General features: G+C 33.8%; 1 protein-coding gene across 10 annotated transcripts in view; it reads right to left on the bottom strand.

Annotated features, from left to right (window-relative positions):
• Positions 1 to 17,920, bottom strand: part of CSNK1G3 (casein kinase 1 gamma 3) — a 128,359-nt gene that overhangs the window by 25,584 nt on the left and 84,855 nt on the right. For 8 of the 10 annotated variants that reach the window (XR_003004826.1, XR_003004823.1, XR_003004822.1 and 5 more), the window contains 4 exons: positions 9,447 to 9,532; positions 9,245 to 9,329; positions 6,895 to 7,043; positions 3,876 to 3,971 (listed from right to left, as the gene is read on the bottom strand). Coding sequence is in view for 1 of the 10 variants with exons in the window: in XM_024757144.1 (XP_024612912.1) it covers positions 3,876 to 3,971; positions 6,895 to 7,043; positions 9,245 to 9,329; positions 9,447 to 9,532 (416 nt within the window). In the remaining 9 variants the exon portion in view is untranslated. The remainder of the gene's footprint in view (positions 1 to 3,875; positions 3,972 to 6,894; positions 7,044 to 9,244; positions 9,330 to 9,446; positions 9,533 to 17,920) is intronic. The other 2 variants (XR_003004827.1, XR_003004825.1) reach the window with 1 other exon arrangement.

Here is a 17,920-nt window from a genome sequence, read left to right on the forward strand (position 1 = left end):
CAAGATTTTCATTAGGATATGAAATCATGCCATGAGTTCCAAAAAGGGTTAGTTGTATAGATTTGGGAAATAATCACTCATGCAAAAATCAGAAAATACCTGTACCGAGCCACCATGTCTGTCTGCTGCAAGGTGAGCTCTCAAATGATGGGGATTTGCCTGCTGGGAGTCCCAAGCTGCCCTGTGGTCTGCCGACTGCCATTTATTTAATGCATGTGGCATGCATGGAAGAAGAGAAACCCAAAATGTTAAACATCTCATCCTTATAATATAGAAAACAATCGTATAAAAGGAAATTTAAAATACCCTTACTATTCTGAGTCACAGATGTAGTTATCTTTGCATATTGAACATGGAGAGATTTCAGTTAAAATGCTACAATAATGTAATGATCAACCACAAAAATAAAATAGAATCACAGAATTTTAGAAGTGAAAGGACTTTAGATATCATAGACTCCACTTGTTAACTTTATAAAGTTAACAAAAACTAGAGAGGTAAAAGTGACGTGGTCAAGAAAGTACTCCAATAAACCATGAAATGTTTTAAAAAGCCATCCACTATATTTTCTTACAGTAGAGGTCCCCATTAGTTTTCTGATGAGGAACTACTTCTAGCAAGGTGAATAAAAAGATAGTACTCAAACAGCCATACTTAAGGTCCCAGAAAACTTTTCTCTTCTTGCTTAGTACCCTGTTTCTGATTATGAGGATAATACAAGAAAACAGAAAAATTCTTCGAAAAGCGAGAAGTGCTATATAGAATACCAAGAGGATATGGTAAACAGTTTTTTTAAGTGACAATCTTACATATATGAATCTCTTTGCCTCCTTGATCTTTTTATCTGGTTCAAATTAAGAAACCCATTTCCATGAAATAGGCTGATAATTCTTGAAGCTTTTAGATGATCTGGCAAACTTGTATGGCAATAACCACAAACTAATAATAATCTAGTAACAGAATTAGGAGTAACTGCTTAATAGGGGTCAATTTCTATGTTTCAGGAAAATGTGGACAGCACTAATAAGAAGAGGGGGAAGGTATACAATATTTAAGTTTCTATTACGTTTGGTTCTGCATTAGCTGCTTTATATGTGTTATCTCATTTTTGAGATAGACAGTATCACCCTCATTTTACTGATGAAGACACTGAAACAGTAAATACTTCTCTAAGGTCATAGAGGTAGCAAAGAGTACACAAAGGATTTAAACTGAGAGCCTACTGCTCTTCCAATATTACTACCTAGCTCCTTATCACAATTACATTATGTTCTAAAGACTTCAGGGCTCTTTTCTTTCTTTTTCAACCAAAGTAAGGAAAATCATGCCACAAAGTGCCAAGTACACTGGGCTATACGGAGCCTAAGCATATCAGGAGCCAGAGTAACCCTTTAGGGGAAGAGATGTTGAAATCAAGTGGACACAAAGAATAAACGTTCCGGCACTAAACTTCCTAAATTAAACTGTACAACGAAAAACTGCATTCTTTGGCATGAAATATGTCATCAAAGCAATTATGACAGTTCTATAATATCTTTTCATTAAATCCTCCAAATTTATCACCAGAATTTAGCAGATTTGTAGGGTTAAAGTGAAATAAATTAGGCAAGACCAAATCTTAACAAGATGAAAGAATGAAAATCATACTAAAAGAGAGACAAAGATCTAAATGTTGCGTAGGACAGCAGGCAACATTTGGGAACCATGGACCTTTTAAGAAGACAGTAAGAGCTATGCAACCTCGCCTCAGGACAAACATTTGCATGCACCCAACATTTTCTGTAAAATTTCCAGATTCCCTGAACTTCAACCATTGACTCTAAGTTACAATTGTTTATCTGGGGACATTACAAAGGTTTCAGACATTTAAAGAATTAACCTTTCTTCTTTTGGGATTGTGAACTATGGGTTTATCACACAACTTAAGCTGTTTACTGCATCACAGATAGTTACGAAATTTTTTCTAGATATACAATGTTTCTATCATGGTAAGAATCTGCATGTCCTGGTTTCAAATTCAATATATAAGCTATCCTAAAGGCTTTCCTGAGAAAAAAACTGACTCCTTACATTTAGTGCAACAAGTACTACATCAACAAAATATGGTTCCCACCCTCAGTGAGCTGGCAATTGAGCTAGCAAGATATATCTGAAACATGTAGAAAGTTAACCTTTAAAACATTTAAATTTATGTCAACAAAAATTTAACTCAACAATAAAAGAAGAGTTTCACTTATTACAATACCTAACAGCTCAAGTGGAGATCTTCACAGAACATGAATTACTGATCTTCTTCCACGTATATTTGAGAAATTAACTGATTTATAAAACACAAACTCCAAGTTTTGATTTCTCCCATTTCTTTCTATATACAGCATCTTATCAGAGTACTCAAGCTATCAACAAGTTGTAATTTATATTGGAAGTAATTTATATATAATACCCTTTACTGGCCCAATTTTTCTAAGGTGAAATTATAAAACTAATCTTTTAAAATTCTCTATACTTTAAAGCATAATGTTGTTAAATATTTCTTAAATGCAGCATTTTATTTGGCTATTATTTTTAATAAGTTGTGTTTTTTCTTTGATTTCATTTCTTATTTAACCCTCACCTGAAACCTGAACCCTGATGGGATACAAAAAGAATAACACACTATCCTCCTCCAAAAAGGGTTATAACACAAAATTCTAAAGGCCTGTTTAACTCAGGGTGACAGCAAAAATTTTTACGTCAAAAGGATTCAATAAAGCTTCCTTATACAAAAATAAGAAGAGTGAAAACGTTCAAAAATTTCAACAGCTTCCAATATACCTTACCCAGGAAATACAAATTCTTCAATGAATCTTCTATGCCTTGTCTTGAACCTACTCTCTGCTCCAAGCCAACTGCTTATTTCTCCTCAAACATATTCTACATTTTTAAACTTCTGCTTTATATTTTTTACTGTTCACTCTCCCCAAAATGCTCTTATTCCTTCACCTGCCTTTAAAAATTCCATTCATTCTTCAGGCTCATCTCAAAAGCTATCTTTGCCATAAAATCTTTATAGATCCTACATATTCCAATGATCCTCCTTGGCACTTTATTAATGTATTTCCTATGGTAGAGTTTATTCTGCATTGTAATGTAGTTATTTGTGAATTTATTGTAATAATGATAACAGTAATACCAGCCACGAGAGTTGAGACTTAATGAAAGCTTACTATATGCTAGGAATTAAATGAATTATTTTTGTTTTATAGATGAGAACTGAGGCTTTGAGTGAATGAGTAATCTGCCCAGGGTCGAGCCATATCCAGGTATGACTGATTCCAGAGGCTGAGAGAGGTCTTAGCCACTGATTACAAAATCATTTCTTACAGGTTATATGTTTTCCTTACTTCTGAATTTCTGCATTGTGGAGAATAGTAGTTTCCAAATAACAGGAACTCAGTAGATAATTTAGTTCACTAAACTAGACTATAGTTAGAAAGACCAACTGCTATTACAATTCATTCCAACAGGGTATCCAGATACTTCCATTCTAACAGAATATCAAACATTGCTCAAAGTTTATTATACTAACTTATACCACTAATTAGGATTTATGATTAAACATTTTTAATGTGAACATTAGGGGAAGGAGTCTAGCTATTGAAAATATATGCATTTTCATTTTCTATCCTTAATATGTGTGTATATAGTCTGCTTTATAAAAGAAAAAAACATGTATTTCAATCCTTCAATACGTATATACAAGTATGTATACACGCAAATGCATACACATATAAAGCTGTCATCTGCACATGATAAAACAACAAATATATTTATAAACTGTGAGAAGGTAATACAGAAGCAAATTAAGACATTTCATATCTAAAAGGGCAGCAAACCTGATTTTTGGATTGTTGTATCTTATCTCTGTGTTGATGTGCTTCTCTGTTTGATGACAGAGCAGGATCTTGCTGAACTGCACCCACTGGAGTAGGCTACAATACAATAACAATTAGAATCAATGCATTCAATTTCAGAACTCTTATTTAAAACTATTTAGCTACTTAACATAATCAGGGGAAAAAAAAAGACACTGTTAAATAAAGTAAGGCCTTAAGAAAAGATATCTTTCCTAAAATATGTTGTTAAATACAACAAAGAGATTATAGCTACTTTTTAAAGTATTTTCAAAATATTTAAATACTTTATCAACTATTTATTTTTGTATCAACAAAAGACCTTCTAATACTGTCATTACTTTTAGGTTACTTTTTCATATCAAAAAAATGAAAGTGTATTTGTTTATGTTTCTCATTTCCAAAGCCAATATATAAACGGAAAAAAATATTTTAAGAAAATTAAGGGAATAGTTTTTTAAATAAGCTAATAAAATTGCTTACTGTCAATATTTTAGCTCAGAAGAGGCTTATATAAAATTTAAATTTTCAAATATAATTCAAAACTTCATATAAATACTTTAATCAAAGTATATTCAGATTTGTATTTTAGATACTATATGTATTTAAATCACTTTGGAGTTAAGAAAAATACAGATTAAACGCTTAAGTAAGTCAGTTGTTCAAAAATACTTGAATCTGAGAGTTCAGCAGTTCCAAATCTGGAAAAAAATTTGCTAACAGTGAGCCATAATTATAGAAAATTTTGTAAGGCATTCTTACTTATTTAAAAATAAAAGACTAGTGAGAATACATATTTGATTTTCTGGAAGTCACCACTTCAAAGAAAGAATTTAATGATAACTTCATTTAAGTAATGACACCCATCCCACAGTTATGATCAAGACAATTTTTTTTTTAACTATGAAAACTTGGTACAGTTTTTAAAACCTAAACATGCTCCAATATATAAGTATCAGTCTATTCCAAGATAACCTAAAACTGCTAGAATAATTAACACATATTTTAAAATTACAAATGCTTTGAAAGATGACTAAAGGAAAAAAACTAGCTGATCTTTTAAAAGTTATCACTAGAATATTATATTTTTAAAAAGTATATTTGACATTAAGAACTAAATCAGAAGTAAAACATTCAAAATAACTCATCACTCTAAAAAGTAGACTCCAAATGTACGGTTTTTACAAAATTCAAAGAATAATTTTTATATTATGCTACCCGAAACATCCATAAAAAAGAAATAAAATGAACCCTTTAAAAAACTATTTATTCTCAATCCTAAAATGTATATGGAACCACAAAAGACCCTGAAATGCCAAGGCAATCTTGAGAAAAAAAGAACAAAGCTGGAAGTATCACACTCCCTGATTTCAGACTATACTACAAAGCTACAGTAATCAAATCGGCATGGTACTGGCACAACAGACATATACGTCAATGGAGTAGAACAGACAGCCCAGAAATAAACCCACACACTTGTAGTCAATTAATCTATGAAAGAGGAGGCAAGAATATACAATGAAGAAAAGACAGTCTCTTCAATAAGTGGTGATGGGAAAACTGGACAGCTACATGTAAATGAATGAGATTAGAACATTTCCTAACACCATATACAAAAATAAACTCAAAATGGATTAAAGACCTTTATCTATGAAACCATAAAATTCCTAGAAGAGAACATAAGCAGAACACTCTTTGACATAAATTGTAGAAATATTTTTTAGATCTGTCTCTTAAGGCAGAGAAACAAAAGCAAAAATAAACAAATGGGACCTAATAAAACTTAAAAGCTTTTGCACAGCAAAGAAAAGCATCAACAAAATGAAAAGACAACCTACTGAATGGGAAAAAATATTTGCAAATGATATAACCTACAAGAGGTTAATATCCAAAATTTATAAACAGCTCATACAATACCAAAAAAAACAAAGGACCCTTTAAAAAATGGGCAGACAACCTGGATTAATATTTTTCCAAAGAAAACATACAGATGGCTAACAGGTACATTAAAAAATGCTCAACACTGCGAATCATCAGAGAAATGCAAATCAAAACCATAATGAGATGTCACCTCACACTTGTCAGAATGGCCATTATAAAAAAGACAAGACATAGTAAGTGTTGGTGAGGATATGGAAAAAATGGAACCCTTGTGCATTACTGGTGGGAATTTAAATCGGTGCAGCCACTATGGTAAACAGTATGGAGATTCCTCAAAAAACTAAAAGCAGAACTACCATATGATCCAGCAATTCCACTGCTGGGTATACATCCAAAGAAAACGAAAACACTAATGCACCCCAATGTTCATAACAGCATTATTCACAATAGCCAAAATATTGAAGATATGGAAGCAAACTAAGTGCCCAACGGACGAATAGATAAAGAAGATATGGAGATGATACAGATATAGATATGGATATACACACACACCCACACACACACACATATATATGAATATTACTCAGCCATAAAAAAAAAGAATGAAATTCTGCTATCTGCAACAATGTGGATGGACCTAGAGTACTATGCTTAGTGAAATAACTCAGACAGAGAAAGACAAATACTCTATTATCACTGATATGTAGAATCTAAAAAATAAAACAACCAAATGTATATAACAAAATAGGAACAGACTTACACATATAGAGAACAAACTAGTGGTTACCGGTGAGGAGAAAGAAGGGGGGAGGGGCAAGACAGGAGTATGGGATTAAGAGACAAACTACTATGTATGAAATAAATCAACAATAAGGATATACTGTACAGTGCAGAAAAATATAGCTACTATTTTGTAATAACTTTAAATGGAGTATAATCTATAAAAATACTGAATCACTGTTGTACACCTAAAACTAATATAATATTGTAAATCAATTATACTTCAAAATAAAAAACTATTTGTTCTCAACTCTTTTAAATAAAGGATCTGTACTATGAAAAAGAAGGTTAAGTACTACAAATAATCTTTTATTTTTATTATATAGCCTAGAGTACTCACCAACTGCTTACCAATCCAGTCATATTCATAATCAAACATATACCCTTTTCGATCAAACAAGTCAGTAAAAAGTTTTCTTAGGTAGTCATAGTCTGGTTTTTCAAAAAAATCTAGCCTTCTTACATAACGAAGATATGTTGCCATTTCTTCTAGAACGGAAATAAAAATTTTCTCTCATTAAACTTTTCTAATACTCATTAATAATAAAATTATAAATATCTAAAAGCACAGGGTATTATAAAAACATGAAAAAGTAACAAAATTCTACTAAAATTTAAAATATTATGAACTTAATAACAATGAAATTAAAGGGGGAAAGAAGGGAAGAAAGGAAATAGGGACAAAAGATAAATCAGAGATTTAACAAACATTATTTTTGTTTCAATTCATTAGGAAAGGCTAAAATTTTTATTTTACATTATTTTTAATAGAAACCTTGGACAGTATCCAAGGTTGAAATAGAAACTTAATAATGCATAATTATTTAATCACAAAATACCATACTAAGCTCATATTTTTAAAAATTATTTTAAATACTGATAGGAACTGATTTATACATGAAAGCATTTGCACTACCTTGCTGGACTTCCTTTAGAATCAGTGACACTAAATGACCAATAGAAGATTCAAATTCTTAACCTTGGTTAAATCGTATTCTAATCAACTGACCTAGCAACATAAAGCTAAAACAGATTCAGGAGGACAGTTTAATTCTTCTCTTAATTTCTGGTCATAAATGTAACAATTATTTAATAATACATAAACCTTTGCATGCTATTATAATTCCCAAATATATTAGAGATATGTATTTTTTTTAAGGTCATATTTTCCAGAAGTAAAAGAAAGAAAAAGCCATAAAAATCAATAAGCAAAATGGTCAGCAATTAGTAAAACAGTGTTTAACCATCAGAGCACATAAAAGCACCTATTATAAGAGATGGTAGGATCCAATTTGTTCATGGCAGCTAATAAGAAAAGGATCACCCATAGCCTAACAGGCATGAAAGTAGCATCCAGTGACCCAGTCACATGGTGACTCTCCCACTATTCCACTTTCTAGCTAATCACCTGGCTAATTTACTTTGACACCCCCATTTTTCCTGCAGAAATTTGTATAAGCTTCTTAATAAGGTATAGCCAATCTGCCTACACCTAAACTGTTAGTACTATCAATCTATTTTTTCTTTTAATCTTCCAGTTCTATATGTTATATAGCAAGAAAGCAAAATACATAATTAAAGTTTACTGTCAATGAATAATAAAAGCAAACTTGAAAAAGGGCTACCTGAGATTATGCTGCTGATACTATTACAATAATAATGCCAGCACTGTACAGGAGAACCTGTAAATACTGAAGTGAGATATAAGTTCCATCTTCTATCTTCAAGTTTGGTTCTCATTTAATGTTATTGCATAAATCACAACAGGTATTTTAACATTAGGGACACATTATTCTTATCCCTTAATTGACTTAGGAATCTTAAGTAAATTTTTGTTGATTTCACGTGAGCTGCCAAAAATCTACATGAGAGTAAATCTATCTTCATAAAGCTCCCCAATACAAAATTAGCCTAAAAGTAGTAAGGTTAGTAAGATTTTACTGTACTTGGAAAACTAGACTAAATCATACATCACATACCTCCTTTGAGCTTGACATTGAGACTCAAATGACTAATATTGTATACCAAAACTTTAGTTAGTATTTCTAAGCAAATATTTCAACTTATTAAAAGTATGCTACTGAAGAAAATATTACTTTAGCTGGTACTGGTCAACAGTATTAAAAGATGAATTTTCTTCCATTAATACTGTTTTACAAAAGTGAATATACACATTGCCCTGTGGTCTGTGTATCAAATGCTGACATCTTTTTTTTCCTTTTTAAAATTTATTTATTTATTTATTTATTTTTGGCTGCATTGGGTCTTTGTTGCTTCACGCAGGTCCTCTCTAGCTGTGGCGAGCAGGGGCCACTCGTTGTGGTGCACGGGCTTCTCATTGCAGCGGCCTCTCTCGCTGTGGAGCATGGGCTCTAGGCGCATGGGCTTCAGCAGTTGTGGCACACAGGCTCAGCAGTTATGGCTTGCAGGCTCCAGAGCTCAGGCTCAGTAGTTGTGGTGCATGGGCCTAGCTGCTCCACGGCATGTGGGATCTTCCTGGACCAGGGATCAAACCCATGTCCCCTGCATTGGCAGGTGGACTCCCAACCACTGTGCCACCAGGGAAGTCCTGCTGATATCTTTTGAATCATATTTTTTAAGCATGAAAAAAGTACTTATCAACTTAAGCAATGAAAATGAACAGTTCTAGTTTTCTGTGTATAATAAGCACATGCAGCATTATTCATTACCTGGAAAATTTTCACATAACACTTCTATTGGTGTGGCTCGTTTTGTATCTCCAATTTTCTGATACCTCTCTTTTAATGTGTCAGCCTAAAACAGAAAGAAAAAGAATCTTGAGACATAATTTTAAAATTAAATACGTGGAAGACAGCATCTTAATATATTAACAATTTATGAAATTCAATAAGGAAACACAAAAACAATTACCTTTAAACCTTGCCAAGGAAGACTGCCTCTCAGAAAATACATGAACATATGACCTAAAGCTTCTAAGTCATCTCTTCTACTTTGTTCTGAAATATAAGAGAAACATAAATTTCATTTTCCTTTCCCAGTTTAGGATGCAAGAATGGAGAAATGATTCTTTCCTTATATGTAAATTAATTCCCCAAAGCTCAGCATATAAATATAAAATACAGATCTGGTGCTTACGAGAGAGAAAAATCATGTTTAAACAATAATGTTTTACATTAAAATTATCATGCATCTTTAAAACATGCCACTATGATTTTTTTAGATATTACTGGAGATATATTTCTTTCCTTAAATATCTATTCATAGAACTATAAGGCAAGGAGGAAAGGGTTCCACGATCAGAAAGAGAGTCACTGTGTACTACAGCTCCATCTTAAAAGATTCAGAATGTAACATATTAAAAGTTTTGAAAATACCTAGAGCTAAAAATGTTTAACTTTAGCTCTCCATTTCCTAAACTTGTATGAGCACAAAAATTCCACCCCACATACTCTCTATTAATATCAAATACACTTAGTATATTGTGTAACATATTTTTAAAAGCACTGTGTTTGACACACTCCAACAGTAATAACTCCTCTGACAGCACCAAAAATATGCTGCCAGAACAAATTGCCACTTTCAAGTTGCTATTGCTGTTCTAGTAACAGAATGTTATATAGCATATAACTGAGTGATGATCACAGACCAAGACTCAGGGAGGTACTTACAAATATTTGCTGAGTGAATCTTTTTTCAATTTTTTGTCACTTAAGTTAAATATTTAAGTCTTCTTTGTATTTTAAAATAATACAAGACTGCTGACTAACACTGAGAGGAAAAAATAATACTTTAATATGGGGATGTTCATGTGCAAGTTGTTTCGTGCAAATGAACACTCATACTACCCAAGCAGTACTAAATACTTTAGAAAAAGCACGCTTTTCAAAGGATGGAACCAAACTAGGGTAAAAGGGTCAAAAAAGGTTTTAATTTTTACTATGTAATCTTACAATATTCTATAATTGTCTTCTGTAACACCTGCTACAGTTTTAATATATATGTTTGTGTTTTTATTTAATCAACATCTATCCTCCCATCTGACAACATCACAGGAGAGCAGGTATCTCTTTGGCTCAATAGCCTCAGGGCCTAGTGTAAAGGCTGCCACAGAGCAGGCACTCAACGCATACTACTTAAATATATAAATGACTACTTAAAAACATATAAAACTAGATTAGAATATATCTCTTTTCTATAAGCATAGGGAAATATCTAGAAAATATGCATCAAATCATTAGTAATTAGGGGTATGAGACTGGAGGACTAAACAGGACATTTCAATAGCTCATTTCATATACTCAAAAATGTGATATAATGGGAATTTTTCTTATTTTTCATATTTTAACAATGTAAGCATATGCTATTAAAAATAGCAAACTTCCAAAATAAGTAATATAAAGTTCTTCTAAAAGCCATTAATGAAAGCAGGATGTGAATTCATGAAAAAAATCAGTAATGCCTTTTATAGCTAAAATTTCACTTTATTAGATCCTAGGAGTCTTAAGAATGAAAAGCCATGGAAGAAAAAAAATTATTTTTGAAGTCCCACTGAGAATCAGAATCACCTCTGAAACTTTTAAGAACCTCAAATGAGCAGGCCTAAGGCTGAACATTGATTCTTTGGGTATGACATAAGGTAGAAGAATGTACACTTTAAAAAGCTTAGCAGATGATTCTGAAGTACAACCAGATTTGATAATCACTAAACAAGAAACTTCTTTTACTTTAGTATAATTTTACATATAATAAAATACACTTATTAAAGGGTACAGTTGGATAAATTTTGACAATACACAGAACTAAGTACTGCCACAATCAAGAATTATTTCCAACACTCCAAAAGATTCCCTTTTACCCCTTGCCTGTTATTCTCCCCCTCCCCTGGTCTCAACCACTCACCCCTCTATAGTAAATTTGATTTTTTACAGAGTTTCACATGAATAGGATCATACAGTATGGACCCTAGTGTCTGGATTCTTTTGCTTCATTCCTGTTGTTGTATGCATTAGTACCTCATTACTTTTAACTGCCACAATTATTTATCCGTTCACTTATTGATGGACCTTTGAGTAACTCCAGTTTTGAGTTAATGTGAATAAGGCTGTTAGGAACGTTCTTGTACAAGTCTTTGTGTGGACATATGTTTTCATTTCTCTGGGTAAATATCCAGGAGTGGGATTACTGCGTCATATGGAAAGTGTAGGTTTAACTTTATAAGAAACTTCTAGGGACTTCCCTGGTGGGACAGTGGTTAGGAATCTGCCTGCCAATGCAGGGGACACGGGTTTGAGCCCTGGTCTGGAAAGATCCCACATGCTGCGGAGCAGCAGCTAAGCCCCTGCACCACAACTACTGAGCCTGCACTCTAGAGCCCACGAGCCACAACTACTGAGCCCACATGCCACAACTACTGAAGCCCATGCACCTAGAGCCCGTGCTCCGCGACAAGAGAAGCCAAGCAATAAGAAGCCCACGCACCAAAATGAAGAGGAGTCCCCGCTCACCACAACTAGAGAAAACCCATGCACAGCAACAAAGACCCAATGCAGCCAAAAATAAATAAATAAATTTATTTTTTAAAAAAAAAAAGAAAAGAAACTTCCATACTGTTTTCCAAAGGGGTTGTGCCATTTTGTATTTCCACCAGCAATACATGAGACTTGCAGTTGCTCTAGAGCCTGTCAAACACTTAGTATGGTCACTCTTTCAAATTTAGCCATGCTAATGGCCATGAAGTGTTGGCTCACTGTCATGTAATTTGAATTTCACTGGTGACCTTTTTTGAATGTTGTTTCACGTGTGTTACTGGTCATTCATATATCTTTTTGTCACATTTCCAAACATTTTACCCATTTTTTAAAAATTGTACTATTTGTCTCATAATAAATCTGTAAGAGCTGTTTGTATATGTTGGATATAAGTCATTTTCAGATATAAGTTTTGCAAATACTTTCTCTCACACTGTAGCTTGCTTTTTTCATTTTCTTAACAGTATCTTTCAAAGAACAGGTCACAAACATTTTCTCCTATTTTTCCTTCAAGAAATCCTATAGTTTTGGTTCTAACACATCTATGAATCATTTGAAGTATTTTTTGTTTGTTTGCTTTTGTTGTGGGGTAAGGGTTTAGATTCCTTTTTTTTCATATCGATGCCTAGTTTTCTCACACAGTTTCTTGACAAGGCTATCTTTTCCCCTTGAATAACTTCTGCACCATCCTCAAAAATCAATTGAGCTACTATGTATGGGTCTATTTCAAGACTGTATTATGATTCACTTATCTATGTTGATGCTAAGACCATCCAAAATAAGTAGAAGGAGAAAATAATGACAAATCAGAAAACCAACAATGAGAAAATGGATAACCAGTAGAAAAAAATTTTAAATCAAATGCTGGTTATTTGAAAAGTTCAATAAAATTAATCCCCTCATTAGGATACAGGAAAGAAAACACAAATTACTAATATCGGGGCAACAAGGGGACATCAGGACAGAGCCTACAGACATTAAAAGGATGATAAAGGAATATTACAAACTAACATTATGCCAATACATTCAACAACTTACATGAAATGGACAAATATCTTGAAAGCTACAAATTACCAAAACTGCCTCAAGAAGAAAATGTGAATAGCTCTATACCAATTAAACAAAATTTAATTTCTAATTTCTGATCTTCCCAAAATATAACCCTAAGCCCAGATGCCATCACTGGTGAATTCTATTAAACATTTAAGGAACAATACTATTTCTATACAAACTCTTTCAGGAAATAGAAGAGAAGGAAACCCTTCCCAAGTTAATTCATTACACCGTTACCAAAGCCAGACAAAGGCGTTATAAGCAAAGAAAACTACAGGAAATATCTCTCATCAACACAGATGCAAAATCCTTAAAAAGATAGTACACCAGACTAAGTGGGGTTCACCCTATGACTTTAAGGTTGGTTTAACTTTCAAAAAGCAATCGATGTAATTCTCCATAATTAAAGAAGAAAAGATATAAATCATAAGATCATCTCAAAAAATATAGAAGTACTTGAGAAAATCTAACATGCATTTATGATAAAAACTCTCAACAAATGAGGAAAAGAAGGAAACTTCTTCATTCTGACAAAGGCCTTCTATGAAAAACCTACAACCGATATAATTCTTACATGAGGAAAGGCACCCCTAAGATCAGGAACAAAGCAAGGGTGTTCACTCTCACATTTTCTATTCAATGTTGTACTGGAAGTTCTTGTCAGTACAAAAAAAGCAAGAAAAAAAAATTAAAAGATATTCAGATTGTAAATGAAGAAATGAACCTATCCTTCTTTGCAAACAACATGATTTTTTATGTAAAAAAATCCTAAAAAAAAAAAAATCTATTAGAACTAGTAAATGAGTTTTAGCAAGAATATAGGATACAAGGTCAACATATAAAAATTAATTGTAGGGGCTTCCCTGGTGGCGCAGTGGTTAAGAATCTGCCTGCCAATGCAGGGGACGCGGGTTCATGCCCCAGTCCGGGAAGATCCCACATGCCGCGGGAGTGTCTGGGCCCGTGAGCCACGGCCACTGGGCCTGTGCGTCCGGAGCCTGTGCTTCACAACAGGAGAGGCCACAACAGTGAGAGGCCCGCGTACCGCAAAAAAAAAAAAAATTTAATTGTATTTCTATACTAGCAATGAACAATTGGAAAATGAATTTGAACAGCAATAAAATTTACAACAGCATCAAAAAACATGAAACATGTGGGGACAGATTAATCAATACACAAGCAAGACCTGTATATTATAGCATATGGTTTTAAAGCTAAATGCTAAATGATATATAAATATAGTGAGCCCACCATATCTATGGGTTCTGCATCTGTGGATTCAACCAACCACAGACTGAAAATATCCATGAAAAAATAATTCCAGAAAGTTCCAAAAAGCAAAACTTGAACTTGCCATGGGCTGGCAGCTATTTACAAAGCGTTTACATTGTATTAGTTATTATAAATAAGCGAGAGATGATTTAAAGTATATGGGAGAATGTGTGCAGGTTATATGCAAATACTATGTGATTTTATATTAAGGGTTCCAGCACCCCCGGATTCTGGTATCCTCAGGGGGTCCTGGAACCAATTCATGGATACCAAGGGACAAGTGTACTGAGCCCTACAGTAGGATTCTTTATTAAGGAAAAGAATTCACCATAAAGACAATTCCTTGAATTCAATCCAAGGGGGGACTTTAGTTACCACAGTGACAATAAGCCATGATCGTAGGTGATCTTGCCGACATGCTTGTCTCAGAGAACAGTAGTAGTCTCATAACCTACACAGTATGTAAAACTTTAAGCCACAACTATGAGTTAGTAAAATAAATGTACTACTGAAACTTGGTCTGCTAATGCTCCTTACCCTCATAATTCCTTGCTTTGTGTTCTATCATCAACTGACAAATTTGGAAGTAAAATTTGCCAAGAAATAGAAGTCATGAGGAAGGCTTTCTCTTTGAAACACCGTAATGAAAGAATACATCCTTCTGGTTTTTAACAATTGTGTTAGATGAAAAACATTCTCCCAAAGGTAATATGGCCCTTATTAAACCCTGTTCACATTTTTAAAGCACTTAACTACAAAGGCCTGTTTGAAAATGTATGTTTTTCTCAAAGGCAAAAATCCTTATTATAGGAACCCTTGCTTTAAGCAACTGAAACATTAAAAAGTGACAATTTTCTTTACAACAGGTACCATTAAAAATTATTTTAAATAGGTTCTCCAATAAATTTTAAAGTTATGTAAAGAGTCAATTAAAATTTTGCTCCTCAGGAATATATGTATCACATAAAATATACAACAAACATATTAATATCCTAGTATGTGTCAGTGCTTCATACAGATGATCTTTTAAAACTGTATCTATTCCCTGACTTCAGACTATACTACAAAGCTACAGTAATCAAGACAGTATGGTACTGGCACAAAAACAGAAATATAGATCAATGGAACAGGATAGAAAGCCCAGAGATACACCCACGCACATATGGTCACCTTATTTTTGATAAAGGAGGCAAGAATATACAATGGAGAAAACACAGCCTCTTCAATAAGTGGTGCTGGGAAAACTGGACAGCTACATGTAAAAGAATGAAATTAGAACACTCCCTAACACCATACACAAACATAAACTCAAAATGGATTAAAGACCTAAATTTAAGGCCAGACACTATCAAACTCTTAGAGAAAAATATAGGCAGAACACTCTATAACATAAATCACAGCAAGATCCTTTTTGACCCACCTCCTAGAGAAATGGAAATAAAAACAAAAATAAACAAATGGGACTAATGAAACTTAAAAGCTTTTCACAGCAAAGGAAACCATAAAGAAGATGAAAAAACAACCCTCAGGGCTTCCCTGGTGGCGCAGTGGTTGTGAATCTGCCTGCCAATGCAGGGGACACGGGTTCGAGCCCTGGTCTAGGAAGATCCCACATGCCGCGGAGCAACTAGGCCCGTGAGCCACAACTACTGAGCCTGCGCGTCTGAAGCTTGTGCTCCACAACAAGGGAGGCTGCGACAGTGAGAGGCCCGCACACTGCGATGAAGAGTGGCCCCCGCTCGCCACAACTAGAAAAAGCCCACACACAGAAACTTAGACCTAACACTGCCAAAAATAAATAAATAAATAAATTTAAAAAAAAAAAAAAGAAGAAAAAAAGAAAAGACAACCCTCAGAACGGGAGAAAATATTTGCAAATGAAGCAATTGACAAAGGATTCATCTCCAAAATTTACAAGCAGCTCATGCAGCTCAATATCAAAAAAACAAACAACCCAATCCAAAAATGGGCAGAAGACATAAATAGACATTTCTCCAAAGAAGATATACCAATTGCCAACAAACACATGAAAGGATGCTCAACATCATTAATCATTAGAGAAATGCAAATCAAAACTACAATGAGATATCACCTCACACCAGTCAGAATGGCTATCATCAAAAAATCTACAAACAATAAATGCTGGAGAGGGTGTGGAGAAAAGGGAACCCTCTTGCACTGCTGGTGGGAATGTAAATTGATATAGCCACTACAGAGAACAGTATGGAGGTTCCTTAAAAAACTAAAAATAGAACTACCGTATGATCCAGCAATCCCACTACTGGGCAGATACCCTGAGAAAACCATAATTCAAAAACAGTCATGTATCACAATGTTCATTGCAGCTCTATTTACAATAGCCAGGACATGGAAACAACCTAAGTGTCCATCGACAGATGAATGGATAAAGAAGATGCGGCACATATCTACAATGGAACATTACTCAGCCATAAAAGGAAACGAAATTGAGTTATTTGTAGTGAGGTGGATGGACCTAGAGTCTGTCATACAGAGTGAAGTAAGTTGAAAGAGAAAAACAAATTCCATATGCTTACACATATATATGGAATCTTAAAAAAAAAAGAAAAAAAAATGGTCATGAAGAACCCAGGGGCAGGATGGGAATAAAGACACAGACCTACTAGAGAATGGACTTGAGGACACAGGGAGGGGGAAGGGCAAGCTGGGATAAAGTGAGAGAGTGGCATGGACATGTGTACACTATCAAATGTAAAACTGATAGCTAGTGGGAAGCAGCCGCATAGCACAGGGAGATCAGCTCGGTGCTCTGTGACCACCTTGAGGGGTGGGATAGGGATGGTGGGAGTGAGATGCAAGAGGGAGGGCATATGAGGATATATGTATATGTATAGCTGATTCATTTTGTTATAAAGCAGAAACTAACACACCATTGTAAAAAAAATAATAATAATAACAACATTTTTTTTAAAAAAATGGAGCCCCAGTCATCTGAAGGCTTGACTGGGGCTGAGGATCAAAAAAAAAAAAAACCACCACTGTAGCTATACTCAAAGTGTCAGTAATAAACCAATAAAGAAACTAAGGCTCAGAATGGTTGTGACTAGCTCGAAATTATGCAGGATTTCAGACTACATATCTGGACTTCTTTTCATTTCATAAAACAAGGTAGAACCAATCAATTAATCAAATGTTTATTACAAACCTCTGCAATCCTTTTCTATTTAAAAATTCTACTCTTGCATCTCAACATTATTTTTCTCTTTTTAAAACTGATTTTATTCCTCATTTACCTAGCACTGTTCCCATTTCAACTGAATTTCTAATCAATTTTCAACAACAGAAAAATTTTCTGTTTTAAATGAGCTGAAATTTACCTCTCTGCCCCCCCAAAAATCAAAAGCCTCACTTAAAAGTAGGAAACTTTCTAATATACATGTGCATACTAGCAAAAATAAATTTACTACTGCATTTCCCTGCAAAAAAAAAAAAATGAGGCCAAAAGACATGTCAGTTAACTAAATAAAAACAGGCATGACAAGAGAGTTGAAC

This window comes from Neophocaena asiaeorientalis, unplaced genomic scaffold, assembly GCF_003031525.2.
Source record: "Neophocaena asiaeorientalis asiaeorientalis breed wild unplaced genomic scaffold, Neophocaena_asiaeorientalis_V1.1 scaffold149, whole genome shotgun sequence".
NCBI classification, from domain to species: Eukaryota; Metazoa; Chordata; class Mammalia; order Artiodactyla; family Phocoenidae; genus Neophocaena; species Neophocaena asiaeorientalis.